Source organism: Corvus kubaryi, unplaced genomic scaffold, assembly GCF_017639235.1.
Source record: "Corvus kubaryi isolate FWS band 111438036 unplaced genomic scaffold, C.kubaryi_AGA036_p1.0 37357, whole genome shotgun sequence".
Taxonomy (NCBI): Eukaryota; Metazoa; Chordata; class Aves; order Passeriformes; family Corvidae; genus Corvus; species Corvus kubaryi.
In genome coordinates this window covers 11,149,117-11,176,355 of record NW_024581117.1, presented here as the reverse complement: position 1 = coordinate 11,176,355, position 27,239 = coordinate 11,149,117, and the positions used below count along the sequence as shown (strand labels likewise).

Here is a 27,239-nt window from a genome sequence, read left to right as displayed (position 1 = left end):
GATCAATGTTATAGATGATGCAGGTTTTGCAGCCATAAGTATGTAGACTATTATTGGAAATAAAGCTTGGTTGATTTTCAATTTCACTATATCTTTATCTGACATAAATCTCAAACTGGAAACAATTTTCATTTCGTTTAGTCAAATCTTTTTGATTTAGTGAAGTCTTTTGCACAGGTGGGGTATAGCTGGAAGAAAGGGTATAGTTAATGTTGAAAGTATTCAAATAACAATAAGAGTAAGCTTGAGTCCAAGGATTTAAACTAAGCCATCAATCAGTCAATGAGTTCCTGCAGCTCTCCAGAGGGGACACAACACAAGTGAAGATTCAGCTCAGTGCAGTTCAAAACATTCCAGCTGGAGCTTTAGGGTTAAGCATGGCTTTAACATTTGTCCCTTTGCATGAAGGTACTGACAGCCTTGTTATTTTTAATAATATGGCTATGTGTTGTGCTTTTTGTGAAACACTACTGAACACACTTATTTTGGAGTCCCAGTGAGGATCTTGTCATACTTACGATTTGTTTCCTGCCAAATTTGGGAGCCTTTGTGTTTAAGAGAAAATAGATGGAGATGACTGACTTTTTAAGGAGAGTATAGGATGGAAGAGCTGGCTCAGCCAAAAGCAGTTTGATCATGTCTTTGAGCAGAGTCATTCAGTGCCATGGTGCCTCCATTCCCTTTTTTCTCTAAAAAATTTAAAGCAACGATTGCTTCTTGAGCATATTGGGTGGTCAAATTCACTGGTATACTGTTAAAATTGTTCTCCCAGAAGTGCAAGAGGTGAGTAATGACTGTAGGGTCACAGCAATAGATAAATAGAAAATGAGCTGTCAAAGGGAGAGGACCTGCAAAACTTGGTATTGTGTCTCCCAATATAAATTGGTTTCTCACTTCCCTGATACATAAGAAGGGACATATGCCTTCCATAGAAACTGGATTTTTATAAACAAATAATATTTCGGAACAGAAATTGAGCTGATTCCTAGCTTCCTTCTATTTCAAAACGTTTGAGATTCCCCTACATTTATCAGTTTTAAGCTCATTCTCTGACATTATGCAGTTTTCCTCCCGCAGTGAGCGTTTGCTGCACGATCCCAGAATCTCCGTGGAGGGAAGCCCATTGCTCAGTGTCAGAGCCTCCTCTTCTGGTCGGCTGGAGGGGTAGCATCAGACTCCCAGAGCTGGAAATGTCAGCTTGCTTTTCCAGCCAGTGAAACAGAATGGGATGAAAGATGGGGAACAGGGGAACATTTGTTACTGTTGGCTGCATTTCATGTGATGCAATGCTGAAAGCTCAGTGCTGCTGCTCAGTATTAGACATTTGCCCTTCACAGTCAGCAGCGGTTTCAGAAATTCCGCATTAATCTGGTTTTGATGCTGAACTGGAGAAAAAAAATTATTCTACAATATTCTCCCAGGAATAAGCTGAATCAGAGATTTTTTTTTTTGTTAGTCACAAGAGGAAAGAGCTAAATATGCTGCTGATGGGGCAGTAATTCTTTAGATGAAATAGTACACCTGCTCCCTTAGACATGCCCTGTTTCATCCATTTCCCCCCTGCAACACAGGGAAAACAACTACTCTAAAACTATCAAAAATATGAACTCAAGATGGAGATTACTAACTTGGCACTGCTGGGCTCTTAGGAATTCTAGTGCTGAGTTGCCAGTGTGCTGGTATTCCAGCTAGAAATTGTTTGAGGAGCAAAACTAGAACTCCATTTGTGCCAAAAGGGAGCCAAATCATCAGCCATCATTTTTTATGGCTATCCTATAATTTTCCCTCTGCCTACTGCTACTGTCCAGTAACACCAAGACTATGAAAATGCATTAAGGTTAAGGAGATATGTGGCATTTATCTCACTAGCAGTTGAAACTGATACTTTACCATCAGCTCTCCTTGCTTGTCCTTTTATTTTGGAGTGTAGGGAGTAACCCACAGTTAACTAAAAGCCACAGAGTTTTCAGGGTCACAAACAAATATAATTCTGGCATATCCTTTTTATTCTGTTACTTCTGTGTTAACTTTTTATTTAATAATTGTTTTGTCTCTCTCTGCTGGCATGTAAAAATGGTTTGCCCAAGTGACAACTTAATTTTTGAATATGGCCTTGTGCATTCGTGCCTCTTTTTGAACACATTTTTAGAGAGAACGCCTGATTTCTGTTTATTTAATGATATCTGGAAGCTTTCAATAGGCCACTGAAAGGGATTGTTGCTTGCCATTTTCAGTGTCAGGGTATAATGACCTAAGTATCTATTGCAAATGTATTTATTTAAAAAGGCACAGTCCGAAAATGCTTTTAGGATTATCTGTTTCTACAGCCTCAGGCCGTTATTAGTGCCAGCTAAAATCTCTTCCTGTTTATCACTAAGAAAAATTATCTCAGTTCATTTTATCTGCCTTACATTTTTGATTCAAAATGTCTTAAATGTGTTTAGTGTTATGATTATTTATATCCTTAGACCTTTAGGGTTTATTTCAATAAATTTCAATTAATCAAGCCATATTATCTTGATTTTTTTTTCAAATGTATGTTCCCTGAACTTATATATGCAATATAGAAAAATCCAAGAGGGCTGTATAAATATTTATTTTTCTAGTGAACCATAGATCAAAATGAGTAAATTACATTAATGATAACCAATACTATCAAAAGTATAGAAGTAGAGACCAGGTTATTCTCAGGCCTATATTTCATGCAAGGCTGTGGGGGAGCTGAGTGCAAGGTGTTAAAAATGGTGATTGAATTGCCACTGAATGGGGCAAAATGTCACTGCAGGCTACCACCTGCTCTTGAGCTGGCTTTTATTGAGGCCAGATTGTGGGTTCCATTTCTTCTTCAGGATGATGTCCCCTGCCTGTCCCTGTCCCCTGAGCTGGACTGCAGCAAGTAGCCAGCATTACTGGGCCTCTTAACTGTGAGCATTTTTCTTTTTTGATAAATCTTCTATTTTGGTTTCACTAAGGTTTGTTTTTAGTGAATCATTTATGAAACTGCAGTGTTGGACTGTGTTTCTCCAGGAGGAGTTTTTGGTAGATTTTTTTGAATCTGAACACCAGCACAGACTTCTATGGGTATAGGTATTGTAGGAGAGATTCCTTTGACTAAGACAGCACCTGCTGTCCTAGTTAGGAATATTATCTGGGACAGGACTGTAGGATCATACACACACCTCCATGCTCAAGCACACATTCCCTCAAGCGGAATTTATGCAGGAATGATCAGCATAGAAGCATCCTCTCTGTGGAGCAGTACCTGTTCTCGAGTCCTGTTGGTCTCTCTGCTAACCCTGCTGCATGGCCTGATCAGCATGACCCAGAGCCCAGGAAAGCAGTGCATAACCTCCATAACTTTGAGTGCAGTCATAGAAAACAGAGCAGTGTGGTTTAGAATCATTTTGTCTTTATAATAACGGCATTGACTTCTATGGTTGTACATGATCTGAAATTATTCTGACCTCAAGACATTTTTAAGATTTCTTAATTATCCTAGAAATTAATGGACAGTGTTGTCTTAATATAAAATTATTGCTGTGAGGTTGACTAGTATCAAATGCTTTCTCAATGTTAAGCTTTACTTGTTGATTTCAACTAAAATCCAGTAAAAAATGCCTGAGTTTGTTTTGCTTCCCTTATTTTGAAACAATGCATTTCTTTGAAAAATCTTCCCTGAAAGTTTGAATGCTTTGGCCCCAATCTGTTTATTGCTAGTTTATGACTATGTTTGAAGCATTAATTGCAGATATGTTATTTTTGCATGTGTTCTATGATTGCTCTTTTCTTTTTTGTCTTTTCTTGGCCTGCATGTTTGCTACTACAGGAACCTGCTTGGGAAATCAATGGCAACAGAACAACCTTCAGCCCTCTAACTAACACGGCGACTGGGCCTATGGGTAGTGTTTTAGCAACCAATGGAACATTTTCAGGCTACCTCAACCAGCAAGAGATCAGCTTTTCAAATAGCTCTTCCTACCTAAGGACTACCACAGTTAGATCTTCCATGTCCTCTCAGTCTGTGACTCCTGACATTTCACCTGCCAAGAGCACTCTAGGTTCCAAAGCAAGCCCTGCTTTGGCTGGTGGCAGTAGCCCTGCACACCAGCTGAGCCCTGCGAGGCAGTATAACAACCCCATTGGCCTTTACTCGGCAGAGACCCTGAGGGAAATGGCTGAGATGCATAAATTGAGTCTCAACCGAAGGGCTTCGGAAGGTGGACTTCCTAGAGGGTAGGTAACATGGTACCATCTTTAATTATGTCAATAAGTAATGAACTTGCTGAACAGTGAATGTAATGCTGCTTTACCCTGTTGTGCATTTCTCTGGCAATCATGATTAAGGTCTGGATCAATGATTAAATTTTCCAGTAGCCCCCAAAATATACCCACATTGCCATTACAGAACAATGGTCTTTGGTATCTGAAGTGGAGCATGGATTGGCAATAGTCAGCAGGGCATGAGGGGGAACACTAGGACTGAAGTAACTGTGATCATCTCAGGGTTGTGGCACTCAGCAGTTCTAACTAATGCATGGAGTCTCAGAGAACCAAGTATTGCTGTCAGACATCAGAGCAGCTGCTATAAACCACACCTGATCTTTGGTACTTGGCTAAAGAGAAATGGCTTTGACCAGCAAATCTGACACGCTCAGCTACTGGAGTGTCCTGCTGCAATTCCTCCCTTAATGTGTTGGCTTTCCTATGCAAAATGAGTCAGAATTGCAATATTTTGAATCCTCTGGTTTGAAGACTGTCTGTCTTGCATCTATTAGCTTTAATGTTAACTTCGCTGTAACAAGGAATGATCTCCAAATAGTTTGATCCTTATTGTCAGGGTTTTCCATATTCTTGTATTGCAGATCATCTGTTTAATTAGTAGGTCTGTAAAATGGGGAGCTTGGACTACAGTATATGAGAAAAAGCAGTGAGAATCAGGTTTTCCTAATTTTTTTGCCTTCATGTATAAATTGTCAAACAAATCTAATTTTTTAGTTTATTTGTGGTTTGGGTTTTTTTTTTTTTTAAATGAAGATGAATTTCTTGTTATGAGTATGTGGAAAAGTGTATTTTCAACACTAGGGACTTGGCTATATAAGGAAAACCAGAAAATTCCAGCAAGCCACTCGAGGTCTGATAGCAAATGCGTAACTTCAGGTACTTTATATCCCTTTGCAGAAGCTCTCTGCAAAAGTAAAACCAAGAGGTTTTAAGCTGTAGCAAAGTAGGGATATTTCTTCCTATTAAAAGAGCATGTACACCTGTTTTAGATGATTCAAGCAGTTTTAGATGATTCATTGTGACTCTCTTGAGCACTCAGCATTAACAATCCTAATTAACTTATCTGAGAAAATTCTATCCTCCCTTCTCATGGTGGATAATTAAGTAAAGCAATTACCGTTTAAAAGAAAATAATTTCAGTTAGTAAGCAAGATCAGCAAAATAAACCTCAAAATACTTCTCTCTTAATTCACAGTTTTCTGAAGAATACCAATTCTTGTCTTATTTCAATATGCAGAGCTTCCTGGGAGTATATCCTGATATCTTTTTCCCCACTATGTTCATATCCCTCCTGAATACCTGCAGGGGTGAGGGTGAAGGGGCTGAATTTTGGATGGCTCAGCATTGTGACTGTTTGTTATCAGAATTACAACAGAGCTGCATCCATCACTCACCAAAGTCAGTGTGAGCCTTTCTATTCAGTTTGAACTAGATTTTAGGGAGTTGCTGTCTATCTGCCTTTACCATCTGTAACACTGATGAACAAACAAGAAAATAAAAAAACCCTTATCCTGCAGCACAGGAACATTCTGAAAAGATGGAAAGAGCTCAGAAGCACTAAATAAATGTGTCTTGGAAGGTAACTTCTCTGAGATTTAGAGAACTGTACATCCCTGTTGACATGCAGAGAAAATTCAGAGCTCAATAGTGCTGTCATTCCCATTCCCACTTGACAGTTATCCATGAAGTAAGAAGCATCTTGCCTCCTGCTCTGTGGAAAAAAACATGGAACCTGTAACTACCTTGGGACTTGGTGGCATCCATGATAATCTCAACCTCATAGTGGATATATGTGAACAAGGAAAGCACTGTGAGCACTGCAAAATCTGGCCTTTGTTGGGAACATTCTTACCATATAATACAACATGATTGTGATATTGTGGTGCTCCAAAACTGAATTCATTGTGCTTTCACAAATGTGCACTTAGCTGTATGGTAAAAGCTGTAAGGAAGTTCAAGCATGGGGAGTGATTTTAAGGTTCTGTGTCCTTTTCACCAAATGATTTAAACTTAATTGTGTGAATTGCTGTTACAGCTTTAGCTAAACCCTTTGGAAAATCCTATCAAGAAGCTGAAATTAATTTTGAGATTATTTCCTTGATCTGTGAAGAATAACAAAGCATCTGTTTCTCTGATACACTTTACATTAAAGCTTTATCACTCCGGCCCAAGGTGAAAAATAAGCCTGTTAGGAGTGTGGAACGTGATGTGCTGAAAGCTCTGGAGAGTATTAATAAATATGAACAGTGAGTCACAGTTTGTAACATGTGCATCTTTTTCATTCCAGTGTAAGTTATTTTTCACATTGTAGGTCAAGGGCAGTAAATACCTGTCCCACAAGTACGTGCCAGGTGGCTTGGGTTACTGGCTTCTTACTGTGTGACCTCTGCGAGCAGCAAGTTGGGTGTTTCAGACATGTCCCTATATAGAATCAAACTAAAATAATGCATGGCTTTGAACTGGGAGGAATTTTCTTATCTCATGCTAAACATAAGGAGAAGCAAAGCTATACTGTTTTTGAAGGAAGCTATAGGAGCCTCTTCACATCTCAAAAATCTTTTCTGAGACGTAACTGCTGAGCTGTTCTTAGTTTGTGCACATAATGTTTCTTTTATTTCAACATACTTTTATATTCCTCTAATTAAGGTGTATTTTAGGGGTTTGGTAGTTCTGCCTTTAAAATATTGTTTTATATGTAAGGTAGATGCCTGGATGAGTCAGAAAATGATACCATTGCACATAGTTTCATTGTAAATGAGTGCCCAGCTGTCCTGCATACACCTAAAATGGATATAGGATCACTGATGTGCTTACAGGCTGCAGCTTGTTCCTAATATATCTCTACCAGTTCCTGTAAGAGACTGATATATTTGGCTTAATGTAGGGTTTATAAAGCTAGAAGAATATTTTCAAATCTGAGAGTTTGACCAGTAGCTGCAGAGGATGATCTGTGATGGCTTTGCTATGGAAATGCAGAAGTGCAAAGTCTTTACGGCAGCTTTGGCTCATTAGAGTGCTTTTGATCATGAAAAAGGCTGTTGGATGAGCCAAGGCTAAAGGATCATATGTTGGAAGAAGCAGTAATATCAAAGGTTCTGCAAGGAAAAAGCAGGAGGAGCCAAATCCACTTGGAATGTCACTCTTAACAGTGTAACTTTGCTGTCCAGTATTTTGTATCCATCCCAGATACAGAAATGTCACAGTAGCAAGCTGGAAGACTCAGTGCCCACTTCTGTCAACAGCATTCCATGCGGCCGAGTAAGAAGAAAAGTTTATTAGCTGACCCTGCATCTCTCCCTCTTTATTTTGCACAAAATGTGATTAATTAGTCTTCAACCAAGAAAAGAACAGAATGTGGGTATTCTAAGCTTTGAAAAAAAAAAAGTTAAAATAAACATCATAGCCCATTACTGCGATTTGTGCAACCATCATAAAGAGTTATTAGGAAGACCGCCCTAGTCCAGACTGAGCCCACTCTGTTCTGCACTCCCAGCTTTAGCCTGTGTTATGCTGCTTTGGAATTACTGTGCAAGCACCATCGCTGGTTTATGCAGAGGTGCAGGAATGGAGCATGAACATACCTTTTTTCTCTACTGTATACATACCAAATGGAATGAAATATCCTGCTGTGGATATCCCAGAAAGCATGTAATGCACGGCTTGCTTTGTTTCACGTGGAATAAATTAGGAATGACTATTCCAAAGTTAATTGGCTTACACCCCTCTTGGCATAATGTAGGTACAGTCATATATAGGCCAATACTTTGTTATATACAAAGGCATTTTCCTTAGTTTTAGATTTAAACATTTACCAGTATATTCTTTGGATCTTCTCCAGCATGTAAAAGACTTAAAAATCAATCTTGCAAAACCAACTCTGAGGGTGGCCTGAGGAGAACAGACTTCATCCCTGAATATTCAGTATCTAAGAGAAAAATGTAGTCTCTACCACTCATTTGCTATTTTCAGATGAGAACATACTCTGCAAATCCTCCTTTCTTCCCTCTGCTCCCCCCTCCCTACACTTTGGTAGTAGTACTTTTAAGGATGCACAGCAATAAAATCATGTTCAAGGGTCAGCCAGAATGCCATGGTACCCCACTAAGTCCTAGTGGATCAACTATAATCCCTGCATTTTTTCCTTTCTTAATCATGTTGGGGTTTTTAGGCATACATTTACCTTTTGTTCTTATTTGTAGATGGTCTGAAAAGAGCTGTAGTAATCTTTTGTAAATATCTTTTGCCCTTTGCAGTCTACAAAGTGTTGACTTTTTCTGTGTGGTTGGTTTTGATGTTGTTTGTTCTCTTTCTCTTCTTCTAGGTCATAACCAACACCGCTGCCAAGTTAGTATCACCTCTGTGTAGTGCCAGATATTTGTGTGACACTGTGTGTGTGAAGATGTGTTTTCTGGGGTAGCATGATCTCCTGCATTCCTGCTGTGTCTGCTTGCAAGTGCAAGTACTTTTTTAAACATCTGCTTGGTGTGGCAGGTGCCCTGCGCTGCCCCTGCTGTCCAGCAGTGCTCCCGCTTGGCATTTCTTGGTGATGCTCTAATGCTGTGAGTGGAGCTGCCACCTGAGCCTGCTCAGTTCTTCTAAAAGCTTTCAGGTGGTTTTGCTTCTACTGGCAGGTTTTTCTTTAAGTTATCTTCATGCCTTCCGAGTTTGGTGAGCATTATCTGAGCCTTTTTTGGTGTGTTATTAGTAAAGTACTTTCAGCTTCAATGTTAAATTAATTTCCAAAGTCTGCTAAAATTTAAATTTAGGTTGGAGTAAGATATTGGTACAGAAAAAAATATACAAAGTGATTTACCTTGATAAATCTATTGCCCAAAAAAGATATAACTATTGATATGAAAATGTGATTGGTCTGCTTTATTTAGGAGAGTTCAGAGAGTCCTCAGTTTTGACCTTTAGTTTTTCTAAGGGCAGAGGATTGTCTCTAAACTCTCGCTTTTTGCCTCTGACCTGAGTGTTGTCCATAAATTGCTGGAGACTGGGTTAAATTGAATATAAAATAAATAATTCTAATAGTTAAATGTCAAATTTAAACTGACAGTACAAAGTTAGAAGTAGTGGAATACATGAAGTAATATTTAGTGCATATAATTTACAGTGATCTGGCATTCTCTGTTGGTTTCAATGAGGTGTGGGTGTGATGATGTAAATCCTTTGGAGTGAAAAACCCTAGCCAATTTACATTAATTATTCTGACAGGATTGTCTTAGAAAGCAGAAGTTACTTTATAGGGGTGTTTGTAATCTTACTTGCTTTGGGATTTATTTTTCCTAATCCTTTTCTAGCTTGGGAGAAAGATCCCATTCATTTGCAGAGCTGCAGTCTTACCTCTGCCACTTGTCCTAGAGCCCAGCACCCCTTACAAGCACTAATATCTTCTGTTTGCTTCCAGAGTTAGAAAAAGAACTCATCAGTTGGAAATCTGTACTTTTTTTCTGTTATTTTTATGGTAATCCTGTTAACTTCAGTGGAAGTTTTGCCTTGGTGTGTGTAATGTGACTAAAACCTCTTGAAAGACATCACTAAAACTGTTTAAAGATCACAAGTGAAAGCCCAAATGACTCCTGCTGCTACCATGAGGGAAGTTTAGGCTGTTCTAACATTAGTAGCTTTGATTTCTATAACTGACTGTGGAAACCAATTGCTTAAAACATTATTCTTTAAAGGTGGCATATTTAACCTCTGTCTTTTCATTCACACAGTCTTCTCAGATCTTGGCTTTACAATCTCTTCAGTGCTTTCAACAGTGTGAAAGAAAGAGAACACTAAATTCAAGATCTTGAGGACCTGTGTTTGTAATTACCATGTGATTGTTTAGGCTATTACAAAGAAAAGAGATATTGTTGTTGAAGTCAGGCATGTGCATGCTCAGTACAGCGACCTGCATGTCTCTGCACATCACCCCTCAACAGATGATGTCAGTGTAATTATAGAATTGTCAGAGTTGATGAATAGTTAAAGAAGATGTATTTTAAATGTGAGAATGTCTTGGTAAAAAGACAGTTTTCACTTTTTGAGTGCATAATGCAGTTTCCAGTTCCCTCCCTTAAAATGTTGACATGTGCAACTGAAGGCTGTGGCTGTAATGCAATGTGTGCACCTGTGTGTCTCTGGTCCTTGAGCATGTGGCTGTCAATGTTCAATCAAGGATTTGCAATGATATTTGACTGTCTCTCTCTGTCCATCTTCAGTCAGGGCATCCCACCAAACAAAAGGCTGAAAACATAGTGGAATCCCCTGGCTGGCTTCAGAGGTGGCACAGCACGTGTGATAATCTCCAGAAAATTAAGTCAGATTGCTACCAGCCTTACTTGATTTTACTTTTTCGTCCATGCTGGGATGAGGGTTCAGTTTTAACTCTCACCCTCTGGGGCTGCCCATGGTAAACAGGCACACTGTTGTTTGTGTAAAGAGGAAAACTTACTAATAGCCAATAAACTTACAGTTTAATGTCTTAAACTGAAAAGGAAAAGTGTTCCAATCAAATGGGATTAAATTTTTCAGCATGTCTTCTGCACGGGGAAATATATCCATTTCTAGCTTTTGGGTTCAGTTCTAAATGAAACATTTATGAAATATCTGTTATTTCACACAGGAAAGAATTCCCAGTTTTGTCCAGTTTGGTGAGGGTATGGAATCTCTCCTCCTGGCATCCTTCTGCTGCTGGCAGGACAAGAACAGCAGACTAGAGATTCACCTGATCTCCCATAGGTTGAAGAAGAGCAGCTACCTCAGCTGAGGTTTAGCTTGTTCATTGGAACTCAGGGCACTGCTCAGTCCTAGCTCTAGGACTATGTACAACTCAGCCCTACAAGAAAACCAGCTGCTCTTTGGTTGCAGTCTGACATGAAACTGATTCATTCTGGTGTCATTCATTCACTTGCTTTTGGGGCTTAGTCAGCTATAAAATCTTTCCTCTTAAATGGAGTCACTGGAAACTAAGGCAACAACTCTTCCAACTGCAGTTGTCCAGTTGGTTGCAATGTAAGATATTTTGATCTGGAACTGAGCATTGATCGTGCCATAGCAGCACTTGGGGCTGGCCATACAGAGAATTTGGGAAGATTTAGTCTTTGTGAGGAAAGCCTTGCAGATTAAAAGGCGCAAGTATTAAATTTCACTGTGATTAATAACCCAGACAGAAAGTACCGAAACCTTCCAAGTAATAGACGACCTGATATCTGTTCACTCCACTGCACTTTCTAGACCTTTATAAGACCCTTCTGAAAACATGAATGGATGAAGGAAGAAAAGTGGGAATTCTCTGCACTGTGTATGTACGTCCCATGGGCATGCATATATAGAAACATGTGCATGTTTGTATACACTTAGATGTATACGTGCATGTAACAACAGAATTTTAGTATATGTAAGTATCACACAAAATACTTAAGGATTTTTTGTGATATTTTAATACAGTGACAGCTATTTCACCTTTTTTTTCATTTGTATACATCATGAGCCAACCCAAAAATGACATCCATTAGCACAGCCATCTTTTTGCTATGGCTTGGTGCTTATGTTGTTGGCTCTTCTCTGATGAGAACCTTTGCTGGTGAGATGCCATGAACAGATGTGCACACTCCTCTCTTGGTGGTGCTTCCTTCACTTAACTTCACGCCTCTCTCCTTTCTTCCCCTCCCTTCCCCGTGGAACCTCACCCTTGCATAACCCAGCACGGACTTCACGGAGCGTTTCAACCCCAATGTCCTGAAGGACTCTGCCCTGTCTACACACAAACCCATTGAGGTGAAGGGCCTTGGCGGCAAGGCTACCATAATTCACGCGCAGTATAACACCCCGATCAGCATGTATTCCCAGGATGCTATCATGGATGCAATTGCAGGCCAGGCACAAGCCCAGGGTGGAGAATTTGCTGGGTAAGGTTATTTCCTTCTGTGGAATGCTCTTTCTCTGCATGATACTTGTAACATCCCTACCTGCATGACACATTTGCTCTTCTTGGACTCCTTCTTTTTTCCTGGGGTGTAGTACACACATCCTAGATGGTGTTCGAAAGCACTTCCATGTTTTGAAGTTAAAAGGATGGATCAGTAGAAAATCATAGCATGGTTTGTTGTTGGAAGGGACCTTAAAGATCATCTAGTTCCAGTCCCCCTGCCATGGTCAGGGATACCTTAATTTAACCTAGCTTTTTTGGTATTCCTCCTAGAACTGGTAAGCCCCACAAAAATACCTCTAGTGCTCTGTATATGATATCGGATGGGTTTTCATTTTTGATGACTGTGATTTATGATAGCCACTATTATCTGCATAGCTCAGAAAGGACAAAAAAGGGGGGTGGAATTTTTATTGATACCTGAAGAATGCAAAATATTTATTTAGCACTGGCTACTGGTTTACTTTTCAGAACAGAGTGTTTTGCTGTATTTTTCCTTTCCCTAGTTTACATACAGTACATGTGTTTTACACATACCCTTTGGACTATGGCAAAATCCACTCTTCGATAACTCTGCTTTTCCAATGCATGTTTCTGGACATCTTACCTGATTAACTTATCTAGAGTTGTAATAACTTTACTGAAATTACATATGCAATAAATGTAGCAAGGTTTCTCTCTTACCATGTGTGCTTCTACCCAAAATAGAACTTGCCTTCCTTTGATATGACACCAATGTACAGGTATAGCAAGACACTTTAACGTAGTTTCTTTTCCATATGTTAGCTGCAGGCTTACTCAAAATGAGGATGATTTATGTATTTCCTTGTGCTCCCTTTTACTGGCCATTTTTCTCTTTTTTTATAATTATTTTTCTTTACCTCTAACTTTTTGCATCAATATTGTTGCTCATCACAGCTCTCCCTCATGATGGATCACAAGCAACACCTTTAGTTGGCTTTGGCCATGACTCAGTGAATCTCCACAGGTGTTGAGTAGACTCATATTTCCAATTAGTGAAGTACAAAGAAGTTCATTTGTGTTCTTTGTAAGGGTTCACATCCTTCATAAGTGTGGATTATATGAGACATTTTATGATACATTAGCACTTTCTTGAAATGCTGTAGCATTACATGATACAAATAGTAATGTTTTAAAAAAATACCTATTTAAATTATCAGATGATTATAAAGTTAATGCTGAATATGTGGATCCTTTTCATTTTATGTTTTCTTCAGTTTCCTCTAATATTCTGAACTTTAATTTGCAGTGGAAACCAAGATGTTTTTTAGCTTGCTTAGTCGATCAAGTCTGAGATAAGATTATGCTTAATGCAGAAGTATTTGTATGAGAATTTTTTAATATAAAAGCAGACCAAATTGTGTGCTGATTCATTTTGTCTCGATTATCAGCCTATAATTTGGTCTTGGTTCTTAATTAATCATCTTAGTCCTTTTCATTTCTGCACAAGTGTCTGTAGGATGGTAAGGACACTCAGACTGCACATCTAAAGGGCAGACAGCAGCTGGAAACAGTTTACTTGCTTTATCAGTGATGGACAGGCTTAAGATAAGAATTCGTTTTTCTAGTTTGACCATTTGAAATCAGTGATGATGTAACTTCATGAGATCAGAGTCAGGCTCTTGTCACTGAGAAAATAAGCCACTCTTAATGGATCACCATGGAAAACATCAAGGGAAGAACATAATTTTTTATACAGTGGTTACTCAGACTCCACGCTGAAACTTAAAGATAGAAAATTTTGAATGCCCTGATTTTATATCTTTTCCTATTCTATGGTTTTGGTTTTTTTTAATTGCTCGTACTAAACCAAGAACCAAGAGTGAGTTGGCTGCAGTAAAACCATTTGGACAGTGCATTTTGAGTACATTTCTGTCAAACCACTTCTAAATTCCATTATGCAGTTCTAGCCAAATTTACAAGTCGCATAAAGACATAAATCTAGCACCTTTATCAGGAATAAGATCTGACAGTTAAAGTAGGAGAATCAATAATGTGATAGTACAAACTAAGGTCTTGTGTGTCCTCTACAATAAGTGAACTTCACTGGCTATTTACCGGTCTACATGAACTTGTTTGTTGGGATGTGGGGTTTTTACCTCTTAGAGCTTTTTTAAAATAGCTGGAATCAGTGTAATATCTGATGTCAGAATATTTTGTTGTATGTCTACAGGGGTAGAAGACTGCAGTGTTCCTAAGTTTCTACTTAATAGCTACTTAATTTAAATCTGGATAATGACTCCAGGGAGTTATTCACGTAGTAAACCATAGTTTATAATGAACTCTAAAAAATAAAATTCCATTGCTACTTATTCAGAGAGGTTTGACTGTCTTTAAAGCTTGTTTTAATGTTAAGAATGTGTGACTTAAATGATGATGAAAAAAAGGAAAATCATTTTTATTGACTCCTACTAGAATACCTTAAGGTCTAGAATGAAAACCTCCAACAGCTCTAACCCATTTGGGAAGAGGGTTTTTTTTTTCAGTAGCATCAATTTAAAGTAATATGCTTAAAGATGCATGATATTTCTGCACATCCACACCCAGATGGAAAGAAATTAAATTACAGAGAGGTATAACAGAGGTATTAACATAGTTATGTGCATCTTTAGGCTGTCTGTAAGAATCAACTGTCACATTTAGGTTTATGAAATGCTCATAATCAGTGGTGCACTATATTTTACACTTCTATGTTGAATGGCTCATATGTCCTAGTTACTCATCCACAATATAATTATGATTTAAAAAAAAGAAAAAAGCCTGCTGAATTAAAGACAGAGTTGGAAATACTCCAATGCATTGCATTAATTTAGTTCAATTTATATGAGCATGTTTCACTCTGCTGGGGAGGTTAATTCACCAAGCTCCATTTCCTGCCTTAATCATCTACCATACGGATATTAATATGTCGTATTAATGCCACACATTGCTACTGTGAAATTTGTGGTCCAGCCTCCAGCTCCAGTTTTTTAACAATGCTTGAGTTAATGGCATATCTATACATAAACCTTTAAACTGCTTTTTTGTATATTGGTCATGATATAAAAAGAAAGCATTTCAGCTAGAGGATTTAAAGAGAGGAATTTGAACTTTCTGGGGCATGCACACAGCTGTTGCCACAGTGGTCCATGGTTGAAATCAGCAGCACTGTCTATCCCTATCCAGTGGTTTATTATCCACTCTACAGCTGGGAAATTTCCTATCACATACAGCAGGTTTTTAAACTTCAGCAAGATTAAAAAATCATCGTGGGGATACGACGTTAAATGTTGGCCCAAATCAGGCAGTCACCTATGGCAGTCATACAGGGCCAGGTTCTGGGCATGAAGCACCCTGAAGCACCTCTGGGGACTTGAAAACAGGGTCATCTTTTGGGGAGCATTAACATGACAGAATAGCATAGCCAAGTGTCAGAAGCAGCAGCAGAAAAGTCCCGAGGGTGTTACTGACTTACTGTTGGTATTACAGAGAATCTCTTTTCCATGCAAAGACTTCTTTGCAGAAGGCAGAACTCACTACTGCAATTTCTTTCCTGCCTCAGCAAGCCCTTCAGCCATATGTGATGGGCCAGAAGAGGAGGACTACTGCTTTCTCTCCACTCTTCCATCTGAAGAAGGCTATGTCCATTGTTGCATACAGGAGCAACACTAATGGAAGCCACTGATGGCACAGCCTTCCCAAAATAAACAAGTTTGCATTCTGCCTTCTGTACCTGCTAGTGTTTGCATGTTGTAAAGATTGTGGTCTAGGAAACATGAGCTAAAATAGGAGCTGGAAAATGCTGCTTCCTCCTACAGGCCATCTTTCACCCTTGAGAGACTTTTTTACATAACTTGTATATTTTGTGGCAGAGCTTAAACTGAAGATTCAAGGTTTTTTTCTAAATTTACCTTTCAAAGCTGAGTTCCACCCCGCAGCTGATTGTGCTGAAACACACAAAAAAACTTGACTGTGGTTTGTACTTTGGTGGCTCCTCAAGAAAGTGAGAAGTTTGCATATATGAGGGTTATGAAGAACATAAATATATGCTATTATGTGTAAATCCATCAAACCAGTGTATATTAGTGCTGAAGGAGTGTGTCAGCTGGGAAATACTGATATTTAAAGCACTACCTGGTACACATTTTTCATCACACTGTATGCTATTGCTGTATGTAGGATGTCAAACATACTTCCTAGCTTTTTCTTGGCTCCTCTCAGGCTTTCAAATCACAGACCCAACTTCTTTGTAGATTTTCTCTGCACAGTGGTATCTCAGAGAGCACTTACTTCGAGCCCAAACCAAGGTAGAAACTGTTGGACCAAGTGGCCCTTAACTTTTAACAGAAATGTTTCTCAGTTCTCATGAAGTTGAGCTTGCTGCTTGCAAAGGTCTTTATGGAATAGCATAAAGCTGTTACAATAAATCACTTGCTTCAAAAATAGACCTTGTATTTAGGGCAACCATGGAGCCAAGTTGCTCCAAGCACACATCATCCCCTCAGTGTATATTTCTGCAGCTCTGTTAATAGTTAATTTTAATTCTGCTATGCAGAAGTTATTTTCACTGGGGGAAAAAAAAAAAAGCTATTGAGTTACTAAGCCTGTTTCTAGTCTACATCATAAATCAAAGAGAGGTTACCTCACTTGTGCTACAGACCTGTGTAGCTTTGATTTTAGGTGTGCACACTGGGTATGTCACTTTGCAAGATGATTAAGCATGTTTTAAGTCCCTGAGATACATTCTGTCATTAAAGATTTCAGATACTACTTATATGTGCAAGTCTTGGGTACAAGTCTAGACTTCTTGTGCTTCACATATTTAGTAGACAATGAATCCAGACTATGGCAGATGGAAGTTTGATTCAGTTTGAAAAAGAATCATGTCTAGAAAAAGCTGTAAAAGCCTACTACATTATTTTTATAATGAAATACGGGGTTTGTTTCTAATTGCAACCTTAAGGTACACTGGCCCAACACTGTAATTTAAAGACATAACATAGAACAGTACCAATATGAAGTCATTTTTACAAGAAATAATATGGAATAAAAATTGTCAGAGAAATAAATGTTTTTGCCTGGCCTACTCTCCTTTATCACTACAGATTATTCTAACCACTGTAAGCTTGTGTGCCTGCACTGGCTGAGGAATCATGAACAGGTATTTCCAAGCAGATTTGAATGATAACAGGCCCTTTCAGAGATAGAATGAGCCATAACATAAAATTGATCCATGTATCTTTTTAAGAAGTGATCATTTCAAAGCCATGTTGGGGATGGCTGGGCGAGAAACTGAGACCAGAGAGCTGCTTCCAACGTTTCCCTTTCTGAATTGCAGTGCCCTCCCTATTAAGGATACTCACGTGGACAGTGCCTCTCCGGTGTATCAGGCTGTGCTTAAAACTCAGAATAAGCCTGAGGATGAGAGCGAGGACTGGAGCCGCCGCTCTGCCAACCTGCAGTCCAAGTCCTTTCGTATCCTTGCCCAGATGACTGGAACTGAGTACAGTAAGTTGAATGACAAAACCTCCCCCTCATCCTGATTTTAGATTCATGTTTTTCCTTGCTGCCCTGGTATTGGCCACTGATACTCAGGGAAGACTCATGTCCAGGCTCATGTAGTTGTCAGCAAGGGTGAAGATCCTGGATGTAACTTGAGGGAATTCAGAAATCAAAGTGAGCAATCTCACCTTAACGCTTTATGAAGAAAATTCTTTGATCTGCCAGAAGTCTCACCATAAAAGTATAATAGATCGTACAGTAAACGAGCCTTTGGGACCCCATAGTTATTCCTACTTACAAATCAAGTCTCTGCAGTACAGTCTTTGGGTTTCCTACAGCCTAGACATACAGAGCTGTCCATTCGTTAGACAAAAATGATAAACAAGTAACAGTCATTTGTACAGTAACACTTATAGAAGTGACTTCTGGAGGTCAAAAAAACCCGTGGATCACCATTTGTATGGAATCTATGGCTCTATCAGCCCTGTATGTCTAAACGTAGATCTGACACGAATGTCACGGAGCTGTAACTTTGTTGCTTGTTGCCTATGGAAATGTTGTTATGGTTACCTGGTACTAACCTCACAGGTGGTTTCTGATGTAGAGAGAAGGAAGGTCAGGGCCTTTTCCTGCATCAGGGGGAAATACTGAGTATTTCCTCCCCCATTAATCTGCTGCTGCTGTCTCTCCTGCTTTGTACAAAACAGCAGGACCTCTCTGTAGAATCATTGCCTACAGCTGTGAAACATTGCTAGTAATGAATGGGAAAGTAGTTGTAATAGCTACTTTCCTGCTGACATCCTCCTTCCTGTCCCTAGGGAACCGCTCCTCTTCATGATGTTCTTACAAATTCCACTGCTGCAAAGTCAACATGAATGCACCTTTAGATATGCTTTTGATATGTTTCTAAAGAATTTATAATACCATAAAGCCAATTCATTTCTTTCTGTTTTTTAACTGAAACATTTTTTTCTACAGTGCAAGATCCAGATGAAGAAGCCCTGAGGAGGTCAAGGTAGGCAACTCCCTGTGAAAAATACAGCTTTATCCTTCCTTATAACCCAATAATGTTTTAAAGTGGCATTAATATGAACTTCCTTTATTATATTTTTGTCCTAAATTATTCTAATACATTTACTTAAAAAATCACTAAAATTAAAACGCTGATATTGAGAGGCATTTGAATGAGAAGGATAACAAATTAGCATGCTTTTAGGAAAAACAGTGCAAATTTCCTGATGTGTGTGATCAAATCTGAAACCTCTCTGCTCATGCAACTTTCCTGTACTTTTCTGGATGTGTGAATGTGATGAGTTCCAAGCCCTGTGTAACTACTTGACTGTGTAAGTGGATAAAAATATATAATGTTGTGATGGCACTGAAATTTGTGAGCAATTTATTTGGATGACCCTCTGACTGACATTTGATTTTCCTTAAATGATACAGTAAAGGAATTGTTTCCATACATACCCATAATCATTAGCTTATGTTTTGTTTGGAATAAATATGACCTAAATTTGTAGAATATGGAAGCACAGGACTGCTTTTGCTAATGGATAAATGTATTTGTTTCATGGGATGAATCAAAAAACGTTGAAAAAGTGGATATGTTCAGAGATATAATATGGAATTAAAGATTTATCATCATCCTGCATAGCCAGGAAACAGATGTATTAAAGATTCTTATTGAGCTTAAAAACTGCAGTTGAATCAGGAGCATCCTGCATGCAAGCCTTACTTTCTGTTTGCATACTTCAAATCCCTGTTTCACATTAGCTGCTCTAGGCCGCAGGCTGGGTTTGTGATGTGTTTGGTACTCAATCCACCTCCTCTTCTTTTTCTGTTTTTTTTTTTTTTACTGCCATGTGGCTTCTTTAAAGGTTCTGAGCTTTTGATCACAGTGCAGGTTACAAATGTTGAATCAGTGAGAAAGATACCTGCTATCTTCCCTGTGAGAATACAAGAATGCTTTCAGTTGGTGTCTGCTATAAACCTTCCCCTGCAGTTCACCCAAGTTCATGGCTGGGTGCCCGAACATCAGGCTTGATGTTACAGCCCTCAGGGATTTATTTTTTCCCTCAAATGTGCAAGCCTAATTCTCATTACATGTATTGTGCATTATCTGTTTTGATGTAATAGCACACATCCAAATCCTTATTATGATGGGATTTAAAGCAGTGTGCTGAACTTAACAGTGCCACAGTCATATCTGAGGGTAATATGTTGTTTTTAAGAAATAATCTCTCTAGGTGTAGTCTGTGGCTTTGGAAAATAAAAAATAGTGGAAACTTTACATGGTATATGTTGACAATAATTATCTGGTAACACATCAACACATGTAAATTGCACAATCTAGCCAGTGGAACTTCAAGCACATGACTGTGTACACTGTGCTTTTCACATTTTCTTTAGGTATCACTGTGTTATCCTTTTCTTTCCCAAGGACAGTGCTGGTTATGTTTAGGCACATCTGAACAGGTTTCAGGTATGCATCGATAGTAGAGGCATAAGGGAGCATATATAGGTGCTTACACAGGGACAGTGCAACTGGTGTGAGCTCTGGTGCCAGGAATGAAGTGGGGTCTCCTTCCTACCCCACTGACAGTGCTGGCACCATCTGGGTGCTTGATACCCATCTCAAACATTGGACACAGTCCACTGGAGATTTGGCAGCAGGGCCCTGGTTGTGCAGGCATCTGTCATTGTGGCCTCAGGCAGGCTGTGAGTGATCTCTCTCTGGTGCTTTCTCTTGTCTCTTTGTGTCATCTCCTCAGTGTAGCCAGCAGGAATTGCATGGTATGGTGATGAAGTTTCTTCCAAACACTTGGGAGTGGGGGGAGGAAAGATGTGGCTTATTCTTGGCAGAACTGTTTTACATAAAAATAGTCACGTTTAGATTGCTGCTTCCAACTTCGTGACATATGTTCCGAAGAAAACCCATAAACTTGGGAATTTTTGGGTGGCAGAAAATTCCTTTCAGTCAGTATTAATGAGTGTGTTGCATGATTGTCCTTTGCTCATGCTACTGCTGTTTTGAAGGCATGCATGAGTATAACTTGCTATGAAAACTTTTCATTGCTGGTGTGACAATTGTTATGGAATATTTTCTGGAGAGATGGGATCCATTTCAAGCCAAACAGATGTTTCTGAATACCTTTTCCTTGAATGGAGGGGTAATATCTTGAAAGCACTAAGGGAGTTCTTAAATTACATGTCAGACCCACTGGAGCTAGTGTATTCTGGTATAGCTGGAAAAAACGCCATCAGGAAGTTTCAGCTAGGAATACTTTATGTCTCTTAATTACCGAAAAGCATAAAAAATAGTTTGAGAAGTCCTACATCAAGACTCTGTTAGGACTATTACTTGCATGACACTGTGTTATTAAGAACAAAAGATTCAGAAATATCAGTGAATTTGTTGGCATTTACTCTGTTTATTGTTTTGTGCTTTCCTCAGCCCAAGGAGTAAAACCAGCCCAGTCTGCTCCTTTCTGTTTGACTGGTTTCACTCTTGAGTTCCACTGTATTAACACAATTAATTGTCTTGTGTTTTGAGTGTAAATAATGAGGAAAATGACCTTGTTTGCAATGACTGCAAAAAGTTTTGTAAATAATGAGAACATTTCATTTTTCATTCTGTTTGCTATACTTCTCCTTGACTGTGCTATCATCGCACATCCTCCTTCTTCCCCTTTTTATATACAAAAGCTGAATTTAAACTATAGAGGATCTAAAAAAGTTTAAATCCTTAGAGGTGCTGAACATGGCTCGAGCAACCCAGTCTGCAGTCAGGGGTGGCAGGAGGTGGCCAGTACTTCACAGGACTCTGCTTTGAAAATCCTGTTGTTCTGCTTTGTGACACAAATGACCAGAAATACCTATGCAAATGTCAACACTAATACTCACTAATTCTGAGGAAGCTATAGAAAAGTACTGCTGAAACCTGGCATTGATGGTCCTTGCAGGAAGGACAGCAGGTTATATATGGGCTGACCTAGGTCTTACAGAATGGAAGATATTTGCATTCATTTTGCACTTGTATGAGTTAATTTTCACTGACTGCTCAGTTGTGTGAGAGGGAGGGAAAAGCCAAGAGAAACTGCTGGGAGGAAAACAATGGGATTACACTGCATTTCTAGCAAAAGCAGCCCTGTAATACCAAGCACAAGTCAAAGAATAAGTTATATCAAGTTACTTCTCAGAAATACACAACTGCAAAACCTTTTATGCATGGTCCAAAAAGCATCACCCAGCCTTCACTGTGCTGATTTGAAAGCTGAGGAAAAAATCCAAATAAATTGCCATTGCCCTCATTTTAAGGCAGGGGAGTGGTAGTCATGGTCCCTAACCCCTTTCTTTCTCCCTCCTTTCTTTCTTCTGTGTATGTGTGTCTCTCTCTGTCTCTGTCTCTCTCTGTCTCTCTCTCTCTCTCTCTTTCTTCATGCCACAGGGAGAGGTTTGAAACGGAACGTAACAGCCCACGCTTTGCCAAATTGCGCAACTGGCATCACGGCCTGTCCGCGCAGCTCCTTAATGTTAAAAGCTAAAGGCCCCCAGTCAGAGGGCAAACCCGAGAGAGTTACAGGAACACATTAACTGCTGCCCTGAGTTAGAGCCTGAGCGTGTCACTCGTGCAAACATGTACTGCCAGGCAGTAGGTTTCTGGTTTTAGCCTGTTAGCCATTCACTGTCACCAAAAGTGAAATCATGATACAACCCAGGTCATGTTCTTCATGATAAAGTAGTTTAGGTTTTTTTTTCCCTTTACTATCTTAAACTTCAGTACACAGCAAAGCATCACTATTGTAGTCTCCTGACTTTAATTCTAGAAGAAAATGAGAGGGAAGTTATTGACAGTATTTCTTTAGGAGGAAGAAGAATGAGACTTTCACTGAGCTTTACTGATGTAAAGATAATGAAGTAGGAGAAAGAAAGTTGAAAAGGAAACTGATTGGCCTAGACTTTGCTAAATGTATAATACACTTAGTTTGCGTAGTTGAACGATGCTGTTTGAAATAAGATATTAGCAATGTGAAGTTGTATTTCAATGTATTATACTGGCAGAAGTCATTTACTGAAACCATTGCTGTAAGTTTTGGGTTGGCAACTTTAATTTATCATTATATAAAAGTGAGAGATAGCTGGGATTGCTCAGGATCTGCAAGGAAATGACATTTTGCTAGAGGTGATTTAGGAGTGAGAAGAATATATCATACTGCTGGTGCACTGAAGCTTTTAAAAGCATCTTGTAAGTTTTAAGGAATATGTTGCCCATTATGTATTGCTCTCGCTTTGACTCACATTTTTTTCTGTATATAGCAGCATGCTTTATCTGAAATAAAAGGTTTTAAAACTAAAATAATTATGTGCCTGTTTTACACAGTACTTTATTCTGTTTTAAAACAATAACTGCTTCAACTGATCATTGAAAAAAGGAGAACTTTTCTTTCCCAAATACAAAATTTGGTTAAAAAGCTTTCCATTATTAGCTATAATTCTTATTGACCTTTAAGTTGTCTGAATTGGAATAAACCTGACAAAGCAGTTGTCTTAGGTACCTTTATCTGGTAGCAGTAATTCCAATCAAAGGGATTAGTGCATGAGATCAGATTGAAACTGTTACACTTTTTGCTGCTTCCAGATTTGTCTTAGCAGTCCCTACAAGAACCAAGTTCATTCAAACTCCCATTTTTTTCTGTTTTATAGAAATAAGGAAAAGCTACTGTTCATGGAGAATTTTGCATGAATCAACCAAATACTGAAGTGTTTAAAGGGTTATCATACTTACGTAAAAAACCTAATTCTTCAGTATTACTTAAGAGTACATAAGCACTCATTCCTTTTAAAATGCATTTCCCTTTTCTTAGCTAAATATCAGAGCACTTCAGAACATGCTACTTAATTCACAACATGCATTTATATTTTCCTTAAGGGAGCACAAACAGATTCTGATCACACCATCTTATCAGTACCTATGGTAAATCAGCATCACTGCATGAAATAAGAGCAACATTTTAACTTTTTCTGATTGTTGCCAAGAGCAACCTTTGGTGAACCAAAGTGGTGGTGAATTTTATTTATGTATGGGAAATTTTGATAGAATTTAAAATATCAATAGGCAGTTAAGATTTTTTCATAAAATGTACCTAAGTTAAAAAATCTTCCAGTTCTAATTTTCAATCAAATTAGATGTTTTTATTAATAAGTAGTAATACAGTCTCTTCACTGTAATAACAATTGTGTATCTGTAATGTTTTATGAATATAATACAGATGCTACTTGTTTCCAAGAGTCCTAGTGCATGTGTTAGAACAAAAATGTCTGGATTATATCTCAATGTTTACACTTAATGTTATTTTGAAAGGTATTTTCTAATAATAATTTTATCAGATATGAAATTAACGGAGATTTAATTAAGGAATCACCTCCCCTTAGCTCTGCTTCAGTGGTTTTAATGATAAAAATTCAGTGCGTATAAACCATGTAATCATATAGGGAAATAGTTTTAATCCTTTTTTCTGTAGGATACAGAATGGAATCTAATGCTCTCCTAGCTTGTAGAATGTCAATTCTTTATGCAGTTACAGGGGGAAAAAAGCAATAGGAAAAAATCGTGACTGTCTGGTAGCTTTTAGAACTTTTGCAATGTTAAAGACCTTTTATGAAGGTGCCTTCATTAATCCTTACAGCAAGATTTTTACTACAACTTATTTCAACTGCTTAGTCCAGTCCCTTTTAAAAACATCTCACAAGTGATGGACCTGTTGTTTTAAAACTCAGTCACGTATTTCTATGTCATTTCTTTTTTATATTTAGACTAGTATTTCCTCAACTCTTACTCCTCAAAAATCTTCCTTTATGTTGTCATGGCGATCTTCAAGTCCAGAAAATTAATGTTATGGATCTTTTTTTGTATAACTCTGAAGAGGCCTTGGTTTTGCTTCCTGAGGAGGGGGCAGACTTTGTCTGTAAGGTAGAGAAATTGGCCTGGATTTTTCCCTCTACTGCATATCATTGCTAGTGACAGTAACAAACTTGGGCCTGATAAAAAAGCACTAACAGCTTTTTAAAAACGAGTAGCTTTGTTCTAGCAAAAGTGCAAGTCTGGCTTATTATATTTCTTTGCTAAATACAAAATTTGATGTGTGGCTGCTGAGTGACCAGCCCCATCTTACAGTGTTTCCTGAGCACTTGCAGAAGTCTGCTGTTTCACACAGGAAAATCAGTCACAGGTAATGGCAGTGAGGCTCAGAATAGGTTCCAGACTGAAGACTCCATGAGTCATAGAATTCTTTAAAACAGTGCTGATGATAGGCAGGTGTTATCTGTCCCATGCTGAATATATTTTGACCTGTGGCTGCTCTGCTGAGCAGAGGACAGTGGTTGGTGACAATACCGTCTTCTAAATAACCTCCATGTTAAAAATAAAGTAAAACACAGGATGTGGATAATGATATGCACCCCCTGCCCTTCCCAATATTGCCAGTAAAGCATAGTGTTATAAGCATTTAATGAAGACACAGCAAAGCTGATGCCAGTAGGAAATCAAAACCAAAAGGCCTTCCAGGTAAATCTGCTTGTCTGGTTATGGCACAGGGACATGCTCCTTTTCTGCTGTGGTACAAGGCTGTTTGATTTAAACTAACCTGTCTCCTGGATCCTGCTGCCCTGCCTTCTGCTCAAACAGCCCCCCTGACCTCCTGCAGTGCTCAGTTTGCAGCAGAGACACTGACTGCATGCAGCGTGTGCTGATGGGACGTGGCTGCAGTGTGGCTTTAGGAGAGCGGCTGTGACAACTTGACCTCTCTTCCTTTCATGCATGACAAAACCACAAAAGGAGAAAGGTTCTGTGGCTCCTTCCCTTGCCTCCCTCTCTCCATGCCTGCCTGCACCAGGAAGGACAGTATGTTTTTGCTAATACAGAGGTCACTTCATTTCAGTTTCTCTCTCATTATGCACAGCTGGGTAGAGTATATATTCCACAGCAAGGAACAAGTATTTTTGGGACTACTTTATCACTTCTGAAAAGTCCAACTCTTGCATATCACAGAGCTTTCTGAAACCTTCCTCAGGGGCAGAAGAGGTGACACCAATTTTTCACTTGTGCACTTGGGTTTCCACAGGAGCTAAGTTGATTTTGTGGTTTCTTTAGCAGTGTTTAACATGAGCTTCAGTGACTAGGATTACCATTAGATGTATCAGAAACTTATGTGGATCCTTATACAAATTTGAGTTGGTGAAGTTAAAAAGCCAGAATTTTGGTATGGTGCATGGTATTGCCAGATAATTACTTTCTTTAATGAGTTTGCCTTCAGTCAACAGCTTTCTACAGGATACATGAAAATTAATTGACTAAAACTTGCTCTCAAGCACAATAACATCTTTGTTCTGTGGCTGCTAATCAAAGCGATCTGACACCACCAAGACAAGCTAAGGCATCTTGATTTCCTTCCTTGGTTGGCCAGAATTTCCAGTGATTAACATTGCTGACCTGCCCAATTGCCAAAAACCTCCTATCTGCTGCTCAGATTACCAAAATTGCTACTTTTGAAAGACGTACCCTATCTTTTCACAGCAGCCTGTGAAATAAAGCAGACTTCTCTAGGTAGATTTCTCACTTAAGGAACATAATAAATAAAAATAACCACATCAGTTCAGTTTAATGTCTTCTAATCCCCACTTACCTTTTAACAGCTGAAGAGTGACAAAAGCATAGGAATAGTCAAATAACTCAATTGTCTCCATGGAATTCTGAGTGAAATCAGAAGAGAAAATTGATCACATTTTCTTCCCCAAAATACTCCTGGGAGTTCTATGGGGAAAAAATTACTTAGAAAACATAAATCCTTTGTTTCCAAGTCAGTTCCCTGTAGAATAAATTGGTCAAAAATAGTGACTGTAAGGTACAATGTATCCACGTGAATGTACCCACTTATAATTGAAAGATTGAAGCCTCCAAATGCAGTTCGAAAATACCATGAAGCTTTTCTCAGAATAGTTCATAGAGAAAGTAATGCATAAACTAACAGAGCCTGCTAAAGCTGAAATGAAACTTTGGGTGTGGGTGTACTGACCTATATGTAGCATCTTATCTTTACCACCTCAGTCTCCTGCATGTTCCTGTCCACCATGTAACTTTTGCATGGTCAGAAATGAACATTAACTTTCATTTCTACTGTGCAACCTTCAAAATGTTCATGTGCATCCTTCAGCTGATGCAGGTGGCTTACCAAGACACCAGTGCTGTCTTTCTCTCTGACTGCTCCCTTGCATTACCTTCAGTCCAGCAAGGGAAAAGCAGTTCTAACATGCAGCAGGTTTTCCAACAAGCATTGTAACTCAGAGGCACTCAGTTGGGGTCTGTGGATCATCAGCCTGGCTCACAGCTTGGCTTAGGGTGAGCTGGAGCATAGCACTGGCACTGCTTCCTTTTATTCTGCTTCTAAATTGCATTAATGTCAGCAAAATTACCCTAAGCACTAATAACTTCCTAATAGTTCATTTCCATGTAAGCATTTGCTGTAGCCGACCCAGAATG

The 27,239-nt window shown here is 38.9% G+C and overlaps 1 protein-coding gene across 11 annotated transcripts in view; it reads left to right on the top strand.

Annotated features, from left to right (window-relative positions):
- LDB3 (LIM domain binding 3) overlaps nt 1-27,239 on the top strand; it is a 110,168-nt gene that overhangs the window by 48,073 nt on the left and 34,856 nt on the right. For 7 of the 11 annotated variants that reach the window (XM_042033274.1, XM_042033273.1, XM_042033270.1 and 4 more), the window contains exons 4-6: nt 3,827-4,233; nt 17,538-17,707; nt 18,680-18,716. In XM_042033274.1, the coding sequence (XP_041889208.1) occupies nt 3,827-4,233; nt 17,538-17,707; nt 18,680-18,716 (614 nt within the window). Of the gene's footprint in view, nt 1-3,826; nt 4,234-8,602; nt 8,626-11,975; nt 12,180-17,537; nt 17,708-18,679; nt 18,717-22,151; nt 23,064-27,239 lie in introns of those variants that run through there. The other 4 variants (XM_042033276.1, XM_042033275.1, XM_042033272.1 and 1 more) reach the window with 2 other exon arrangements.